Source organism: Phyllostomus discolor, chromosome 5 (assembly GCF_004126475.2).
Source record: "Phyllostomus discolor isolate MPI-MPIP mPhyDis1 chromosome 5, mPhyDis1.pri.v3, whole genome shotgun sequence".
Classification (NCBI taxonomy): Eukaryota; Metazoa; Chordata; class Mammalia; order Chiroptera; family Phyllostomidae; genus Phyllostomus; species Phyllostomus discolor.
Window position 1 is genome coordinate 15935348 of NC_040907.2, and position 17889 is coordinate 15953236.

Sequence of the window (17889 nt, forward strand, 5' to 3'; positions counted from 1 at the left end):
TTTTAGAGGTTTTGCATTTAGTAGTGGATTGAAATAGTGCAATAGCCCACTTGATGTGTATCCATAGATACCACCTATTCATTTGAGCTATTTAGGATCTGTTTCTTACCCAGCACAGGGAAGGTGGCTAGAAAAATCTCATTCTGTTTTTGTTTGCATTTCACTAATTTTCTTGAACTGTATATCCCTTAGTGCCTTGCTCAGTTTTAAAATTGTATTATTACTTTGCTCATTTTCTTTAAAAATTTTTAAAAATATTTCACTTATTTTTTGAGAGAGGGGAAAGGAGGGAAAAAGAGAGGGAGAGAAACTTTGGATGGATGGGTTGCCTCTTGCCCACCCCCATCTGAGGATCTGGCCTGCACCCCAGACATGTGGGAATCCAACCAGCGACCTTTCAGTTCATAGCCTGCAATCCACTGAACTACACCATCCGGGGCAAAAAAATTTTATTTATTGACTTGAGGGGGTGGGAGAGAAACATTGATTTGTTGTTCCACTTATTTATGTGATCACTGGTTGAGTCTTCTATGTGCCCTGACTGGAGATCGACAGACAACCTTGGCATATTGGGATGATGCTCTGACCAACTGAGCTAGCTGGCCAGGGCATGTTCATTTTCAAAATATTTTTTAAAACCAAATACGCTGCTCAATACTGAATGAAGTCAGTACTTAGCCTGTCATGTATAGCAAGGACACTTGAACTCTAGCAAGAATGAGTACTATGTTCATGGTCATATAAAAAAATCTGGCCTTAGATGAGAGAAATACAGGGTTGGAGTCTTCCTTCTCAGATGTAATAAGTAATATTTTCTTGTCTTTTTCTAAGCTTGACAAGGTATAACTCATTGTTCATTGTGTTTCTGACTTTTTAAAGAAATGAGTTATCTTTTTATTTTTTATTTTTTTAAAGCTAGTTTTTACTTTTCCAAGTTTTCTTTTTATTTAAGATTTTATTTATTTATTTTTTAGAGAGGGAAGGGAGGGAGAAAGAGAGAGAGAGAGAAACATCAATGTGCGGTTGCTGGGGGTCATGGCCGGCAACCCAGGCATGTACCCTGACTGGGAATCGAACCTGCAACACTTTGGTTTGCAGCCCGTGCTCAGAGTTGTCTTTTTATTTTTAAATTACATGTTTATTACAGTGACCATTCTGGGGCTGTGAATATTGTTGGAAATCTGTTTTCAGTTGTCCCACCTTTTGTGCCATTATATTATTTCTTCAAAGAACATTTGATTTAAAAATTTTTTTCTACAGAGCTTCATTGTGTGTTTACAAGTTGTTTACAGATTTATAATTTATGAATTAGAATAAGGGTTTATTCTCTCATAAAGTACATCTCATTTTTTAAAAAACTGGTTCTGTTGGAGAATTAAAGAATCGTGTAACTTGAATATGCATGAAGGAAGGGATATAAAGAAGGAAAGTAATATTTATTGAGCATCAAATGTGAGATGAGAAACTCCAGTGTGATGGATCAGCATGTGGGCTTTAAATTCATATAAATTGGGTTCAAATAATGTTCCTGAACTCTAGTTCACTTAATCTGCTTTAACCTTCAGTTTTCTTAGCTGTAAAACGAGGATAGTAAATTCATCACCTACTTTATAGGATTATTATAAGAATAATTGAGATAAGTCACATAAAATACTTAGCATAGTGCTCGACACAGGGAAATTGCTTAAAAAGTTATTTGTTGTTTCTGCTTTTCCATAATATTTTTATCATCGTTTTCTTATTTAGTTCCAGTAAGGGTATGTAAGTGTTTTAGCTTTGGTTTCACAGTGAGAAAACTGAAGTTGCTGGAGGTTTAGTTACTTTGATAGAGAACCACATCTGTCCAACACCAAAGTCTGTCCTCTTTTATTATCTTGTGTAGTTTCATCCTTTCTGAATGGTGGTTATGTGTAATAACTTATGTGATCCTCTTGAACCCACCACTACATGTAGGGAAAGGTCATCATCTTCATTTTCCAGGTGAAGCAACAGGTACCAAGAGTGTCTTGTACAAGGTCGTATCTATCTATCTTCCTGCCTACCTACCTATCGATATAAAGGACATTAGTGAGATAATTACTGAAATTTGAATAAGGTCTGTAGATCACATAATAGTATTGGGTTGGCCAAAAAGTCCATATGTTTTTTTCCATAAAAGACGCATTTTTCATTTTCATCAATAACTTTATTGATTTGGATATTTTGAGTATGTCGGCTATCTTGTTTCTGGTATAATGTTGATCTCAATTAATGTCTTGATTTGAACGCTATCAACTTCAACTGGTCTACCTGTTGAAGCATTGTCCCGTGAGAAATCTCCAGCACAAAACTTCACAAATCTCTTTTGACACATTTGATGAATCATAACACCTTCTCCATACACTGCACAAATCTTCTAATGTTCAGTTGTGTTTTTACCTTTCTTGAAATAATAAAGCATAATATGCCAAAAATGTTGCTTATTTTCTTCCTCCTTCAATATGAAAACAGCTATCCAAAAATTCATCAGTTTTGGTAAGGTTTTTTTAATGGACACTGATTATGACAGCTGTCACATTACAGTCTAACAGAACTGTTTCGAATGACGTTAAAGGCCGCTAAACGCTGCTATTGGAGCCGTCTTACAGAAGAACCAAACAAACTTTTTGGCCAACCCAGTGCTGTTGCAGTGGGTAATTGTGCTGTGGTTATAAGAGACTGTCCTTGTTTTCATGAAATTTAGGAGTAAAGAGCCATTTTGTCTACAACTATTTTTAAATAGTTTAGAAATAAACTAATATGTGTATATATATATATATATAATATATATATAGGGACAGAATAAGAAGAGAAACTTGATAAAATAGTTTTATCATTTATAAAATCTGGGTGAAATATATAAGGGAATTCTTTATACGATTTACGCAGCTTTTCTCTAAGTCTAAAATTACTTCAAAATGAAGAGTTAAAAGTAACACATGCTTGTTATTAAAAAAAATATGACATGTATAACTGTAACGTAAAAGACCTTAGTACTCCTGCTTTGGGGTGATCACTGTTATATAATTTGTAATTATAGTTTCTTTTTTTTCTATATAAGCAAGCATGTATTTCTTTATCGCAAAAATGGGATTCTTTTTTACATAAAAGTTTCTTTGCATTTATCCCCATTTAATCTCTTGTCCATTTATTTACCTCCAATTTTTCTTTCCCAGCAACATAGAGTTTTATGTAGAATTCACTTGGTTCTCTGTGGTCTCCTAAATCCCATTTCTGTGTTCTTTCAGTAGTGCCCTTCAGCCTGTCAGTGTTCTGTTACTCAGGTTTCTTTCCTATAAAATGGTAATGACTGCCCTGCCTATTTCATACTTGCAAGGATAAAATGAGACAATTAATATGAAAGCATTTGAAAAAATTGTAAGTGTGATATGAATGAAGGCATGATGGTTAGGTATTAAAGATGTGAAGCGTAATACTTATTTCGCTTGTGAAATGAATTTCTAATGTTCATTCAGCATTAACAGTTTTTTTACGTACTATGGGTTGTTTCTTCCTGATATGCTTCTTAACCCCTCTCCACCTCAACCCTATAGAATTCACACTGTTGAAAGTGTTTTTGAAGCAGAAATTTTAAAATTCTAAATTCCCCGCTTGAATTATGTTACACCACCTGTCCTTGATATTCCTGTAGTCTATGTCATCTCTTATAAAAGTACAGTCAAACCTTGGTTTCCTGAGCCTCTCGGTTCTTGAACAATTCGGTTCTTGACCAAGTGTTCACCAAAAAAAGTTTCGGTTTTCTAACAAAGTTTTAGGTCTCCATTCTCTACCTGACAACACTTTCTTGCTGATAGCTGTGTGATCGGCCATGTGTCTCTCAGGTGACAGGAGATTCAGTTTTCGAGCAAATCGCTTCTTGAACAGTTTGGGGGAATGAATTAAATTCAAAAACCAAGGTTCCACTGTTCTGTACCACACAATTCTTAGAACTTTTCTTAGTGATTTTCATTCTAGGTTTCTTTTTTGTTTTTAAAAAGTTTCAGGTTTAGTTTTCCCTTTTAAACTGGGCATATTTCACACTGTTAGATTTGTCACTGCAGCAGCTGTGTATGTTTCAGTCTGAGTTTGTGCATGTGTGTGTGTGTGTGTGTGTGTGTAACAGACTGTGGAAAGGTTCTCTGTGCAATCTGCTGGGGGCTTAGAATGGAGAAGAGAAAGAGGGAATAGCTTAGGTCCTCCCAGGCTGCCCCTTTCTGGGTTTACACAAGGATGTGCTTGCAGAATGCAGCACTGGTTTTAGTCCGTTTTATCTTGAGGCTCACGCACAACCTTCTGTGCTCCACCATTTTACGGTATTAGAAATTAAGACAGGAAAAACATAAAGCAATTAGTAGTTCTTATAAAAATAACAATAATTAATCCATGAGAAGAGTGATGTGGTTTTACATTTTTCCCGATTTCTTTAATGTCGGGCTTACCAGAAGACACTCTGAGAACCCCTGCTGTAGTCAGAGCCAGTGGCAGGTGGGCCAGATGGAGCGATAGTTTGGCATCCAGAACAAGGCTGATGGGAGTCGTTTCTCCGTAAAGAATAGTCAGAACAGATTGGGAGCATGTGCTTGGTAACCCTTCAGGCGGAAGCTGCATTTGTTATCTTTGTTGATGTTGCTTTGTTAGGCACCTTCCCACTCACCTGTGCATTCCCTCTCCCTTCCGTGTAAGTGTGCTTTGATAAAAGCCCTACTGTGGCCCTGAACACTCCTGTGCACTGCAGGTCATTTGTCCAACGTCCGCAGTATGCAAGGTCCCGTGCTGGGCACTGAGGACAAGGCAGGGAACAAAGTGGGCAGGACCTTACATTAAACACTTAATCACACAGAATGTTATTTAACAAGAAATTTGACTATTCTTGTGGCACAGCGTGCTAGGTAAGCATGTAGTAGGGTAACGGTCTTTACTTTGGGTCAGGGAGTGCTTTGCTGAGCACGTGATGTTTATGCTGTGTGCTAAAGGATGAGTAGTAATGGAACTGTACCTCCTGTAGTTTAAATTGTACTTAGGTAGGGATTTTGTCTGTGCCTCAGAAAGAAATGTAGAAAAATGGAAGAATTAACCCTAGACAATTTAAATATTCCCAGTTGAGGGAGGTACACCTACCAGTTTGGAGATCAGTACCGATTATCTGAGTAGATCGTTGTTTTCTTTCTGAGGCATTTTGGAATTTAGTGGAAACTCCATGACAATGAAAAGTTTATACTGCACACCAGTACTTCTCAAGTTTTAATGTATGCACAAATGGCCTAGGGAGTCTGACTCAAATACAGGCTTAGATTAAACAAGCTTGGTGTGGGCCCTAAAATACCGCTTTTCTAAAAAGCTTATACATGATGCTGATGCTGCTGGTCCGTGGACCACACTTTGTGCAGCACGACTATAATCACACATAATAAGACTTCAGAAGTAATACCAATTGGATAAGAGGCTGGATGAATATTCTAGAGGCAATATCCAATAGGGAGCAATATTTCTTTTTAATTTTTTTATCCTGACCTGAGGACATTTTTTTTATTGCTTTTAGAGAGAGAGGAAGGGAGAGAGAAACATCAGTGTGAGAGAGAAACATTGATTGGTTGTCTTCTGTACACACCCGGATTGGGGCTTAGACCCACAACCTAGGTATGTGCCCTGATCAGGAATCGAGCACCCAACCTTTTGGTTCCAGCACAGCGTTCCAACCAACTGAGCTGCACCAGCCAGAGCCAATAGGGAGAAATATTTGATAACAGAGAAGACAAAGCAGTTTGGTGCAAGTATTGAAGCGATTCTCTGTTACTATTACAGAGATGACAGAAAAGCTAGGGATTGAGATAGATGGCCTCTAGCACAGCCAGTGGAATATTCCACAGAGTTGTTTCTGTGGTGAGGACCAAGTGAACTAAACGATCATTAGTCTGCCTAGAGGAAAGGTCAGGTACTAAGGATTGATGGCCGCCTCATGATAATTATGTGGACTCCACAAAATGATCTAAGTGACAAGCAGCTAGAGATACTAGAGAGGAAAGTGCACTTTACTTGGAAAAAGAAGAATATTTAATACTACTTTTCATTATTCATAGATCATTAATCCATAGATGGAGGGTACTGCCATGTAGATTCAGGTAAAAAAAAATGGTTGTAAATGGCAAAGGTAGGAATAGAATGGGGGAGGGAGGAAACTTATAGTTAATATGCACTTTGAAAGAGTCACCACCATGAAGCCTGTTAATTGCACATGTCTCTTCTCTGTTTCACTGGAACCTAGAATAGAGGCTCGTAAGACCATCAGAAGACATTACCAGTCTGCCCTTGTTTCCTATATCATTATGCAGAATATCTTTTTGTTGCAGTTAGGCTGTTAAGGCTTTGTCTGAAGTTTTATAGTTCTTAGTAAATTTATTTGGATCAGAGAATTAAAGTAACATCAAGTTAGCCTGTCATATTATGAACTGTATGTATAAAATATTTTATATTTAATCATATTTTCCCCCTGGTTTAAAAGAAACATTTTGGAATGCTATAATGGCTTAAAAACCCATCTACTTTTTCCCCCTTTTAGGATGTCGTCTCTTTGGATTTCACAAAATCATATGACCTTCAGTATATTTGAAGAAAGGAATCAGGGTTTCTACAGTGATAAGCAGTTATTTTAGGTTACTTGTCTTTTAACTTTTACACATTAACCTATAGAAGGATAACAGAAATAATTGACTGATAAAGAGGGCTAAGAGAATATTGAGTCAGGTGACTGTCATAAAGCTTTTTGAAACCCTATAATACAGAATTAATAGAATTCTTCAAGATTCATCCTAGAGTAAAATTGTCTTTGTTAGATTGCCTCTTGATTTTGGGATGCAGACCTACCTAAAGGGCCTGAGGAAAGCCAACAGTGTGGCACATATTTGCGAAAAATCATGTTTCCTTAGATATCTGTGCTTCTAAACTGTGACTCAGTAAGAACTGGGTATCAAGGAACATCAGAGGTATTAGAGTAGTAGTTTGAAATGGTATGAAATAGGTAAAAGGGAACCCCCTTGAAGTTACAGAATTGAAAAAGAGTAGTCACACCCTGGCAGGGTGGTTCAGTTGGTTAGAGCGTCATCCCGATAGGGGAAGGGTACAGGTTCAATACCCCCATCAGGGCACATCCAAGAATCAACCAATGAATGCATAATAAGTGGAACAACAAATCAATTTTTTTCCTCTCTCTTTCTCCTGCTTCCTCTCTCTGTAAAAAAAATAAATAAATAAAAAATAAATCAATACAACTTTTTTTTTAAGAAGGAAAAGAAAAAGAGGAGTTGCTGTAGCGAAGGTGATCTTTTTTGTATTGGCCTAGATTGAAATGATTGAGTAGAGACTGCCGTTCTGTGGATAGTACTGTCTACACAGTGATATGGAATGTTGCCGGTTAGGCTGGGATCCAGCTGTGCCTTGGGAGCATTCGGGGCACAGAACGGTTGGTAGCACTCTACCTTCTCCATCTGCGGGATGGTCTGACTCGAGACGTGAGGTCCAGCTACATTCCAGAGGCGGCCCCATGGAAAAAAGGATTCCTTAGAGAAGTAAATGCCATTTCTTAAATGCCTTAGAAACGTGGATGAGGAACTATTATTTATTCTTTAAAACCTAGAAATAATTCTAGAAACAAGGAAAAATTCTTTTAGTTTTAAAGCCAAGCAGCTTGGCAATCTAATTGCAAACTTTATTTGTGCTCTTGAATGCCTGTGAGGGGTGGGGGCTCCACCCTCAGAGCTTCCCCCGGCCACCATGGATGAGAATAAGTCTACCAAGACATAATCTGCTTGGGGAGGAAAGGTAGCCGATCTCTCAAAGGAGAAGGGCCAGGAGCCTTTTCCTCAGTGGGCTTTTATTGGGTTTAGTTTGCATGGGAATACAGGTAAAGCTCATCTATCATTGTCAGGCAGTAAGGATCAAACAATAGATAACATACCAAGAACTATGAGGGCTTATTTTGAGTTCGGTTAGCTGGCTAAAGAGCTATAAAGCTTTGGGAAACAAACTCATTTCCTGCTTGGACCCTTATCAGAAAACTGAGGATATTCTTAGCAAAGCAGGTTTCACAGGATTTTGTGCATTCTTTCTTAGGCCTGATTAATCCAGGGAACCTGCCCCTTCCAACACAGGGCTGCACTGCCCTCTGTCATTGTTTCAGGCTTGAGTCAGTAGAGGAAGTATGGCAGCCAAGAGTTTAGGGGACTTTTCAAAGACAGAATGAGGACTCAGGCTATGTCAAAGCCGAGGGGCAAGGGTCCATCACCCCCTTTTTCTGTAGCCCCCCAAGTCCTTCCCTGAGAGCCCCCTTCGTGACCATGCCTGTCTTAGGTTGTTCCTCCCTTGAGGAATCTTACCCGTCATTGGCTAACTAGTCATCCGCTCAGGGCCAAGCAGGGTGAAGTAAAAGGGGGCAGTATGGCGCCCCTCCAGGGAGATAAACTTTGTCTCCTTATAGGCTTAGGGTCCCAAAGTCTTTTTACTCAGCCTTAGGCACAAGGGGTTAGTTTTTGAAACCAGGCAGGGCAGTTCCCAACACCTGTGTGATTCAGTTCCTTCCAATAAAATCTGCCTCGCTGTCCACTGGGCTAGTGATGGGATTTAATGAGTGAGAATGAGGGTCCTCTCTTTATCTGGCTAATGTGACTCTAGTGAAATGAAACTAAAAGGCAGGATTTAGGATTCCAGTCTGTGTTCTCCTGGTTTGCCTTAGTTTCCTCTATTCTTCAGTAAACCTCTTAATTGAAACTTATTATCAAGCTCCAAAAGTTCTACCAAGAATTAGTATTGGAAATTGACCCTAGCTGCAAATTGTGTGTGTCATTATGATACTGTATCATTGAGGGCCGGATGTGTCTGCCCTTGACATCTTTTCCCATGTGGCTTCAGAGGGCACAGAAAGGGTCCTCAATGTTGGATCCTGTTTTTGTTGTTTCCTCCCCCCACCCAGGTATAAGTCTTTTTGTACCTTATTTCAAAATTATTTACTAAAAGTTGTGATTTGTTGTTGCTGTATATATACAATTAATTTAATTACATCATTATTGGAATATTTGTATTGCAAAACACCATGCAAGGCTCTAGCCCGAGTGAAAGTGAATTTTATTTCCAATCCATCTATTTTAGAAACCTTTAAAAAACCTGAATTTAACTTGCTCCAGAATCAACAGGGTTAAGGACATGGAATTTAGGGGCTTATTCATAGGTAGAAGCTGAAGACTTCTATTGTCTATTATACAGATAATGAACTAGAAGAATGGACTTTTAGATTACATAAAAAATATTTTTTAAAATCCATTCCCTTGTTTTGAGTTGTGTAGCGGTTAGATGTATGTTCTGACTGGTTTGGCAAAGTGTGTTTCTATTTACCGTAAGTCCAGAGGGAAGCGGGAGTGCGCGTCTATCGAACAAGGCTGGGATGCTTCAGGGGTTTTTTCTTTAATGGATACTTTTTGTGCCCTCAGCGCTTAGCGTTGGCATCTGCTCCCTAAGTTGGTTTCTGGCTATTTTGGGAAGTCATTTGTTTTTAATTTGGTTAATGCGGATGAAAACGACATAGAGAGGCAAGAGGAGAAGAGGGGGTGGAGGGAAACAGGATTCTCCAGGCATGTGGGATGCACATGAAGAACGTCAGAGACTTCGGACAGGTGTGGAGGGCAGGGAGACAACAAACCGCAAGCCTTTCCACGGTGGCATTTTCTTCTAATGAAGAGCAGCTTGAGCACTGTAATTTTGACAGTGTTGCAGTATTTCAAAGTCAGAGACTTGGCACATTTTAAAATAGTGGCGAGATTTAATTTTTTCTATCTTAAATGGAACTAAGTATATTTGGTCACCATCTCACTTTGATAGATGTGGGTCCCAGAATGAACCCCAGAGCTTTTGAAATTTAGACGGGCCTGGGCAGTGTCTCCTTTTGTCCTTTATCTCCCTTGTTTTTGTGGCATATGAAGATACTTTTTGTCTCTTTTAAGCAAAACAATGTGGTTTTTTTTCTCTTTCTAGTTCTTCACAGGTGACCTGAAATTAATTCTTTATTTTTCTGTTTTGCAGTACCTTTTTATACCTGAAATTTCTGGTGGTGTGGGCACTTGTCCTTCTGGCGGACTTTGTCCTGGAGTTCAGATTTGAATACCTGTGGCCGTTTTGGCTTTTCATCAGAAGTGTCTATGATTCCTTCAGATACCAGGGACTGGTATGTTTATTAACTCATGAACTTAATAACCCTTCTAAGGAAATCTTCAACAAATGATAATGAAACTGTTTAAAGTAGATTTTATCAGTTACACTTAGGTGACTATTGAGCTAAATTGGGTCTGTGGACTGACACTGGCCTCTCAGGCTGTTTTGTCTAAACCCATTGATCAAATCCTGATCCCTCCCTCCTCCTCTGTCACTGTGGTGCGGAGAAGGGGAGGGAAGGAGGCCTTAGGGAGGGGACAGAGTAGCAGAGGAAGAATTGCCCAGTTCTACTCTGAAGTATTTCTGGAGCCCCTTTCACTGTGTGAGTGAGTGGCTTCCCAGACTTTCTGGTCTCAGAACCTGTTTACGTTTTAAAAATGATTGAGTACTCACTTCAAGGAGCTTTTATTTATGTGAGTTGTATCTATCCATATTTACTATATTAGACATTAAAACAAAAATTTGAATATTTATTCATTCACTTAAAAACAACAAAATCATTCTGTTAATACAAATTAAATTTTTAAATGAGAAATAAATTTATTTTCCAAAACAAAAAATTGGGTGATTGACTATAGTTTTGCAAGTTTATATAATGTCTGGCTTAATGGAAGACAGCTGGATTTTCATATCTGCCTCTGAACTCAGTCGATTGTAATATCACCTATCACGTAGCTTCTGGAAAACACCACCATGCTCCTGAGTGAATGAGTGTGGAAAAGGCAGATAACATCTTAGTGTTATTATGAAAATAGTTTTGACCTGGAAGACTTGCTGAAAAGATCCCAGAGACCCTGAGGGATCCCAAGACCATGTGTTTTCAGAACTACTGACCTTGTGGTTCCGTTGTGTTACTTAGCCACATCTTAGACCTCTATTCCTTCTGCCTGGGCCTGGTGCTTTGGTCAGAACAAACCCATGCCTCAAAGAGACAGTTTTGAGCTCCTGTCCCATTGGTAATAGGTAGAGGTACATCCAGAGGCAGGCTGCATTATTAAAATACTAACATCATAATTATTATTATTAGTATGGTTCATCTGTACTCCAGAAGCCTGCCCTTTAAGCACGAGGCTTTTCAGGAATGTATTGTGAGGAGAGGAGCCTTTTCTGTGTTAAAATTCCAGTCTTCACATAACCCTCCTGTGGAGTCCAGGCGACCTTAACTGTGAACCGACTTCAGTTTGTTCCAGTCCAGTTATGCTTCATGTTTTGAGGCTATAAATAGGATTACTCTTTAGTGTTAAATTAACCACTGTTTTTTATATGGTTGATTTTAAATGTTTAAAATTTCCTGTTATAATTTTCTCTGTAGTTATTTCATGGAAGTTTTAGAGATTTTTGTCTGATATGCTTTTATTCTCTGTTTGAAAATAACAAGTTCTAAGATGTGTTTTTTGTTTTGTTTTTCCCTTTAGGCCTTCTCAGTGTTTTTTGTTTGTGTAGCGTTCACATCAAATATAATATGTCTGCTGTTCATCCCCATACAGTGGCTTTTTTTTGCTGCTAGCACGTATGTGTGGGTTCAGTACGTGTGGCACACAGGTAAGTCTCACTGGTTTCCCAGATGGACAGAAATCTTAGATTCAGACTCTTTAAATGTGGTAATTAATCTTTGAATAAATTATTTAGAGTTGAGTTTAATGCGGGCAATTTAAAATTGTCTTTTCCTATTAGATTATAATAAATTGTGTCTTTCAAATATATTTTATCTTTTTCTCATTATTGATTCAAGAGTTTAAGCCTTTATGATTTGGTATCTTGATTGTTACTGTCTCATCATTTTTTTTTCAAGTTTAATTAGTTGACACCTTATTTGGTACAAGAATCCCCACAGCATCCCTTGCACATGGTGTTTAATCTCTGATTGAAAACCTATAGTGACAAGGAACTCATTACTGTCGTTTTGGAGCAGCTATAATAGGAACTTCTTTCTCATACTGAGCCAGAATTTTCTTGTGACTTTTTTTTACACTTTTGACCCAGTAGGTCTTGACTATTTTGGGGCTCACTGATCTCTTAGAAGATGTAGACAGGTTTTTCCCAGAAAAAAATATATGGGAATGTACAAAACTTTTCCTTAAACTTTCAGGGAGCCTACAGGCCATCCCCTCAAGGCCAAACATTGGACCCACAGAAGGAGTATAACCTCCATCCACATTAACATTACTTTAGAGTTAGAGACACCGCCATATCCTCTCAAGTCTTCCTTTCTGTAGGCACGACACCTCTGGTTTCATCAGCTTTTCGTCGTGTGTTATTGTAAGCACTTCACCATTTTGGTCTCCCTAGTTCTTAGTGGTTCTCTTAGCCAAAATTTACAGTTTCAGTATGTTCTGACTTGAATGGAGTTACATAGTCGCCTCCCTTCTTCTTAAAGCTATACTGTTCTTTCAAACTAAGATGGGATAAGATGTTTTGACAGCTCCCTCCACTGTGAAAGCCTGAATGTGGGATACATGAGGATGTGAGGATTGGCTCCCAGATCATTTAACTTGCCTGCAGAACTGCATGAAACTTGATTCTTAGGCCCAGTTGCAACCTGTAGGATTTTGACCACTTACGGAGCACCAACTAATAAAAGCTCTTTGGAGCAACATTCATCCTCTCCTCAAAGGTGCTAAGAGGATGATGTTGACCCATGTAGAAGACACAATCCAGCTGTTATTTAAAGTATCTACTAAGAGCACAGTTTTCTTCATCTCCATCTTTACCACTCTTTCCTAGAGGATTGATTTATGAGCTAGCATGATGGCTTCTTAGTCTGCTTTCCTTTAACTCAAGTGATTTTTCTGCACACCAGTTTTTACTTGTATTTCTTTGTCTTGGGCCTCAGTTTCAAGTGAGTTGCCATTTACAGTTGTCATTTTCTCTAGGTCTCAATTTCTTTGTCATATGAAAGTAGAGTAATCTAGATAATGTTTAAGGGAGCCATCCAGCTCAGATGAGCTGTGACTCTGATGAACTATTCCCATTCCCTGAGTTACTTTAATAATGTCTCAGTAGTTGAGGAAAAGAAAATACGCACATAACTATTAATAGAACCTATTGGGAACGAGTTCAGTGGGTGACTCACAGGGCAGCAATGAAGCTAAGATCATAAATGATACTTGTGTCTCTTTAGCCTTAGGCTCAGAAATGTATGTTGGAATAGCTAAGCTGTGAAGTATGTTTTAATTAGGAGTGATTCGTGCTCAGGCAGACAAACAAAACAGACTGTGTTCTTATTGGGCCTGACAGATAGTGCAGTTTATACAACTTGGGATTAATTTCTCTTCCAGTTGTTAAAATTTTTAAATTCTTTTTTAAGAATATTAGGAATGGTTGATGAAATTATGTATTGCCACAAAAGAAGATAATACTATATTATAAACTTCTTTCCTTGTTGTTAAGAGGGAAAAAATAGGATATAAAACTGTGTGTGCATGACTATCACACTTGTTAAAAAATATTTTTCAACATAGTTTTATTATGTTATTTGATAGGTTAAGAAATATAGGTATTTTGTCTAAATTTTTCTATTTTTTTCTGTAATGTGCTTATTATGTTTGTGATGACTTTAGCAATTAATTTTTAAGAGGCATTTTGAAATGAATTTGAAAATGCATTATCCTAAAGGTTGCTATTTGTCTTCTTACATTGTAAAAATAACTTGGTGCATGTGTGTATTAAATCTGCAAGAATGATTCAGTCCATTAGCTACCTTCACAGAGCCTGGGGTGTGTTCCTTCTTCACAGACTAGGTCCAAAGGGACTTAAGGTTATGCCCATTAGAAGCAAACTGTATTATCTCTGTAAACTTGGACGCAATTTGTGTAAATTCTGGGTCTTACTTTACTCTTCAGTAAAATAAGGAAGTTGGACTAAATTATCTTTTTTCTAATTCCAAAATTCTATGATGTTTTTTGTTTGTTTCATCCCAAAGATCCTTAGCAAAAAGCCCTTTGGCCCTTCAGGTGACTAATTTTTTCCCTCCTATTCTCTTCCTTCATAACTACTTGCCTTATATAGTCTCAGAGGAGCTCTTTCCACAGTTACTGGACCTCATGCCTGTGTAGTCCATCTTTGTAACATACCCCATTGTTAGTCACATCCTGACAAATACGGACCTAGTCTGCAGATATTGAACAATGTTCCATTATTTGCATTTTATTTATTCTGTTGCAAGTTGCTTTTTTTCTCCCTTGGAAATTGTTTTTAATTACAAAAGAAACATGAGCTTGTAGTTAAGAAAATAAATTTTGAACAGTACTTAAATGTCAAAACCATTTCTTTGCACTGTAACTCATTCTTACTTAATTATTTATTTGCTTGCTTACTTTTAGAGAGAGGGGAAGGGAGGGAGAAAGAGGGAGAGAAACAGCAGTGTGCAAAGAGATACATGGATTGTGCCTCTTGCACGCCCCCACCCAGGGACCCGGCGCACAGCCCAGGCATGTGCCGTGACCCGGAACTGAGCCAGCGATCTTTCAGCTCGAAGGCCAGCACTCAGTCCAGCGAGCCACACCAGCCAGGACTAATAATTGATTTTTTTATGTGTCACTTCATATTCATACAATTTTTTATTCTTTTGAAAGCTGCATTATGTGTTATTATATAGATTTACCAAAATTAAACAGTTCCCTATTGATAGACATTTAAATAAATTCTGTGTTTTTACTTTAACAAATAATAATACAGTGCATATTCTTATACATTTATCCCATGGCTCTTTTATATTTCTGGAGGGTAAATTTCTGGAATTGGAATTTCTAGGTCAAAGGTATAAGTATTTTAAACCTAATTATACTGACAGATTGCCTTCTAAAAAGTATGTCTCAATTTATATTATTGCCAAGTATGAGAATGAATTTTGCTCAGACCCTCCCTATACTATTACATCTTTTAAATTTTTGCTTAGCTGATAGGTTAAAAAAATGGAAACTACTTTTTAAGATGGGACTTGTGTCTTCTAATCAGTAATGAAGTTGAGCATCTTTTCATGTTTAAAGCCTTCTGTGTGTTTTCTTTTTTACTTGCATTTATTGCCCTTCCATTGATTCATTGGAGCTCTTTGTATGCTAGTGCTGTAACTTCTTTGTTTTACATATATTGTAAATATTTTCTGCCAGAATGTTTGTCTTTTATTTCTGCCTATGATTCCACAGTATCTTTTGTTATATAAAAACTTTCAGTTTGGATTAAATTGCTTCTTAATTGGTTTAAAAGTCTTAATGGAACTTACTGTAGTTGAACTAGTCTTTCAAACAACCCATCTGTTCTGTTAATGTATCATTGATGTTTGTCTCTCTGCTGCTTTCCCACAGAAAGGGGAGTGTGTTTGCCCACTGTGTCCCTCTGGATACTCTTTGTTTATATTGAAGCAGCAATTAGATTTAAAGACCTTAAAAATTTTCATGTAGACCTTTGTCGTCCATTTGCTGCTCACTGGTGAGTATTACATATATTCTTAATCTTTAATTCAGTTCAGTGTTTTTAATGTAAATGGTAAGTTCAATTGTAAATTTTTTCCTTAGAGATTTTACATGAACCCAGAAGAGCATGAGCCCTCTATCTAGGCAGATACATTTTTTAATCCCAGCAGCTGTCCCCCAACAGCTTTGTTGCCTTGGGCATGTCACTATCTCTAAGCCTTAGTTCTCTAACCTGTATATTGGGGACCTGTCTCATGGGGTCGTGGGAAGATGAAATTAAGTGATATATGTAATGTGTTTTTTTTAATTGATTTGAGAGTTAGAGAGAAACACTGATTTCTTGTTCCACTTATTTATGCATTCATTTGTTCATTCTTGTATGTGTCCTGACCGGGGATCAGTCTGGAACCTTGATGTATCTGGATGATGCTCTAACCAACTGAATTACTCAGCTGAGTTACTCAACACTTTTTTTATTTAAAGTGTTTTCTTTTTTACTTAACTTAATGCCAAGTACAAATGTTAATCTATTTTTATTATAATCAGATACTGATTTCCAAAGGTGTTGATAGAATATATGGCTATTTCATAAAGCTTAAATGAACTTATAATTTTCTTAGCTAATTTACAAAGGCAAGAGAATATTATTAATAAAATTTAAAGGAATATTATTTTTTATGAAATGTAAATGAATATTAAGATATTTTATTCATTTAATCTTAACCATGAAACATTTTTTTAAAATCCTCACCAGAGGATATATATTTATTAATTTTAGAGAGAGGGGAAGGGGGGAAGAGAGAGAAACATCAGTCGGTTGCCATCCATAGGTGCCCTGGCTGGGGCTCAAACCCAGGCAGGTGGGCTTTGATATACAGGTGGCTCCAACCAACTGAGCCAGGGGAAACAGTCTTTAAAATGAGCTTGATTCTTATTTATATGTATTGTGGAAAGCACCACTTAATGTGTGTTTCTTTTGAACACACCAATTTTTGCTAATACTAAGGCAGAAACCAAGATAAACAGGAATCAACTGAAAAAAATAGTTTCCAGTTTTTTAAAGCCTTTTCACAAATAAGTGAAGTAAATAAACCTGGTCAATAAAACTTGTCACTGAAATTGGTAGTGAGGTCACTTCTAGACTAACTATGATTAATACGTTTTAAAATTATTAAAGTTTAATATGAGTTTTGACAGTGCTTGCAGAGGCTTTGAAACAGACTGATGAGTTGAATGAAAATACTTCTACTTTTAATCCCAGAGATTAGAGTTGTAAGTATAGCTGTTAATTTGATGTCACAAACTGATAATATCAGATACTTATTTAAGTGATGGACTGTTTACGAAATAATTTTCCAGAAATAGCTGGTGATAGTACCCTTCAGGCATCAAGATTAAATTAGTCACCTGAATTTGACCCTGTCTTCTGGTATTAAAAACCAAATGATGTCCTTTTGTTTTTTTTAATGCTCTTAATGTTTCCTTATGACCCCTCATGAAATCTCTACCCCGTTAGATCTTAAAAGCATACAGATGCTCAAGTTCTAATACTGCACAAGGCAGTCCAGTGTTAATGAACAGCATTAGCCACTGTATCCAGCAACACCGCGGTACTTCTTGAGTTAGTTTGAAGAATGCCGAAGTCTGACGGGCAGCCTTATGTCTACCAGTCCCCCTGTTTCCTGGGGGTTTGTTCTGCATGCCAGCTGCTTCTGATTCCCACAGCAGACATCACACTTATTTATGTGTAGACCGAATGCTCAACTGTCATCATCATCTAAAATTTATTTCTTAATTTCAGTCATAGGTGTCCTCATGTGCTTGATGCATGTGTTTTTTATTGTTAACTTGGAATTACGGCTGGATTGTCTTTCTTTCTAGTATTGGGTACCCTGTGGTGACTTTGGGCTTTGGCTTCAAAAGTTATGTAAGCTACAAAATGCGGTTAAGGAAGCAAAAGGAAGTGCAAAAAGAGAACGAATTTTACATGCAACTTCTTCAACAAGCCCTCCCCCCAGAGCAACAGATGCTACAGAAGCAAGACAAAGAGTCTGAGGAAGGTAGGTCTTTACCCTAAAGCTGTTGGCTCGGTAGGTTAGTCATTATTATGTGGCAGGACTTCTTTTTTTTAAGTTGCTAAGATTTTGGAAGATTACCAAGGACTTCCTGTTTTCCAGTATTCCTTTTTTAGGGCCATTGATTTGTTTGGTCATGAACTAGAGTGTGGGTGATGTTTTCTACCTACTGTTGGAAGATCATGTGCCTT

General features: G+C 37.6%; 1 protein-coding gene across 1 annotated transcript in view; it reads left to right on the forward strand.

Moving 5' to 3' along the window:
* Positions 1 to 17889, forward strand: part of MACO1 (macoilin 1) — a 57515-nt gene that overhangs the window by 6788 nt on the left and 32838 nt on the right. Inside the window, exons 2-5 of the mRNA XM_028511680.2 lie at positions 10084 to 10225; positions 11628 to 11754; positions 15516 to 15639; positions 17505 to 17683. Coding sequence (XP_028367481.1) covers positions 10084 to 10225; positions 11628 to 11754; positions 15516 to 15639; positions 17505 to 17683 — 572 coding nt within the window. The remainder of the gene's footprint in view (positions 1 to 10083; positions 10226 to 11627; positions 11755 to 15515; positions 15640 to 17504; positions 17684 to 17889) is intronic.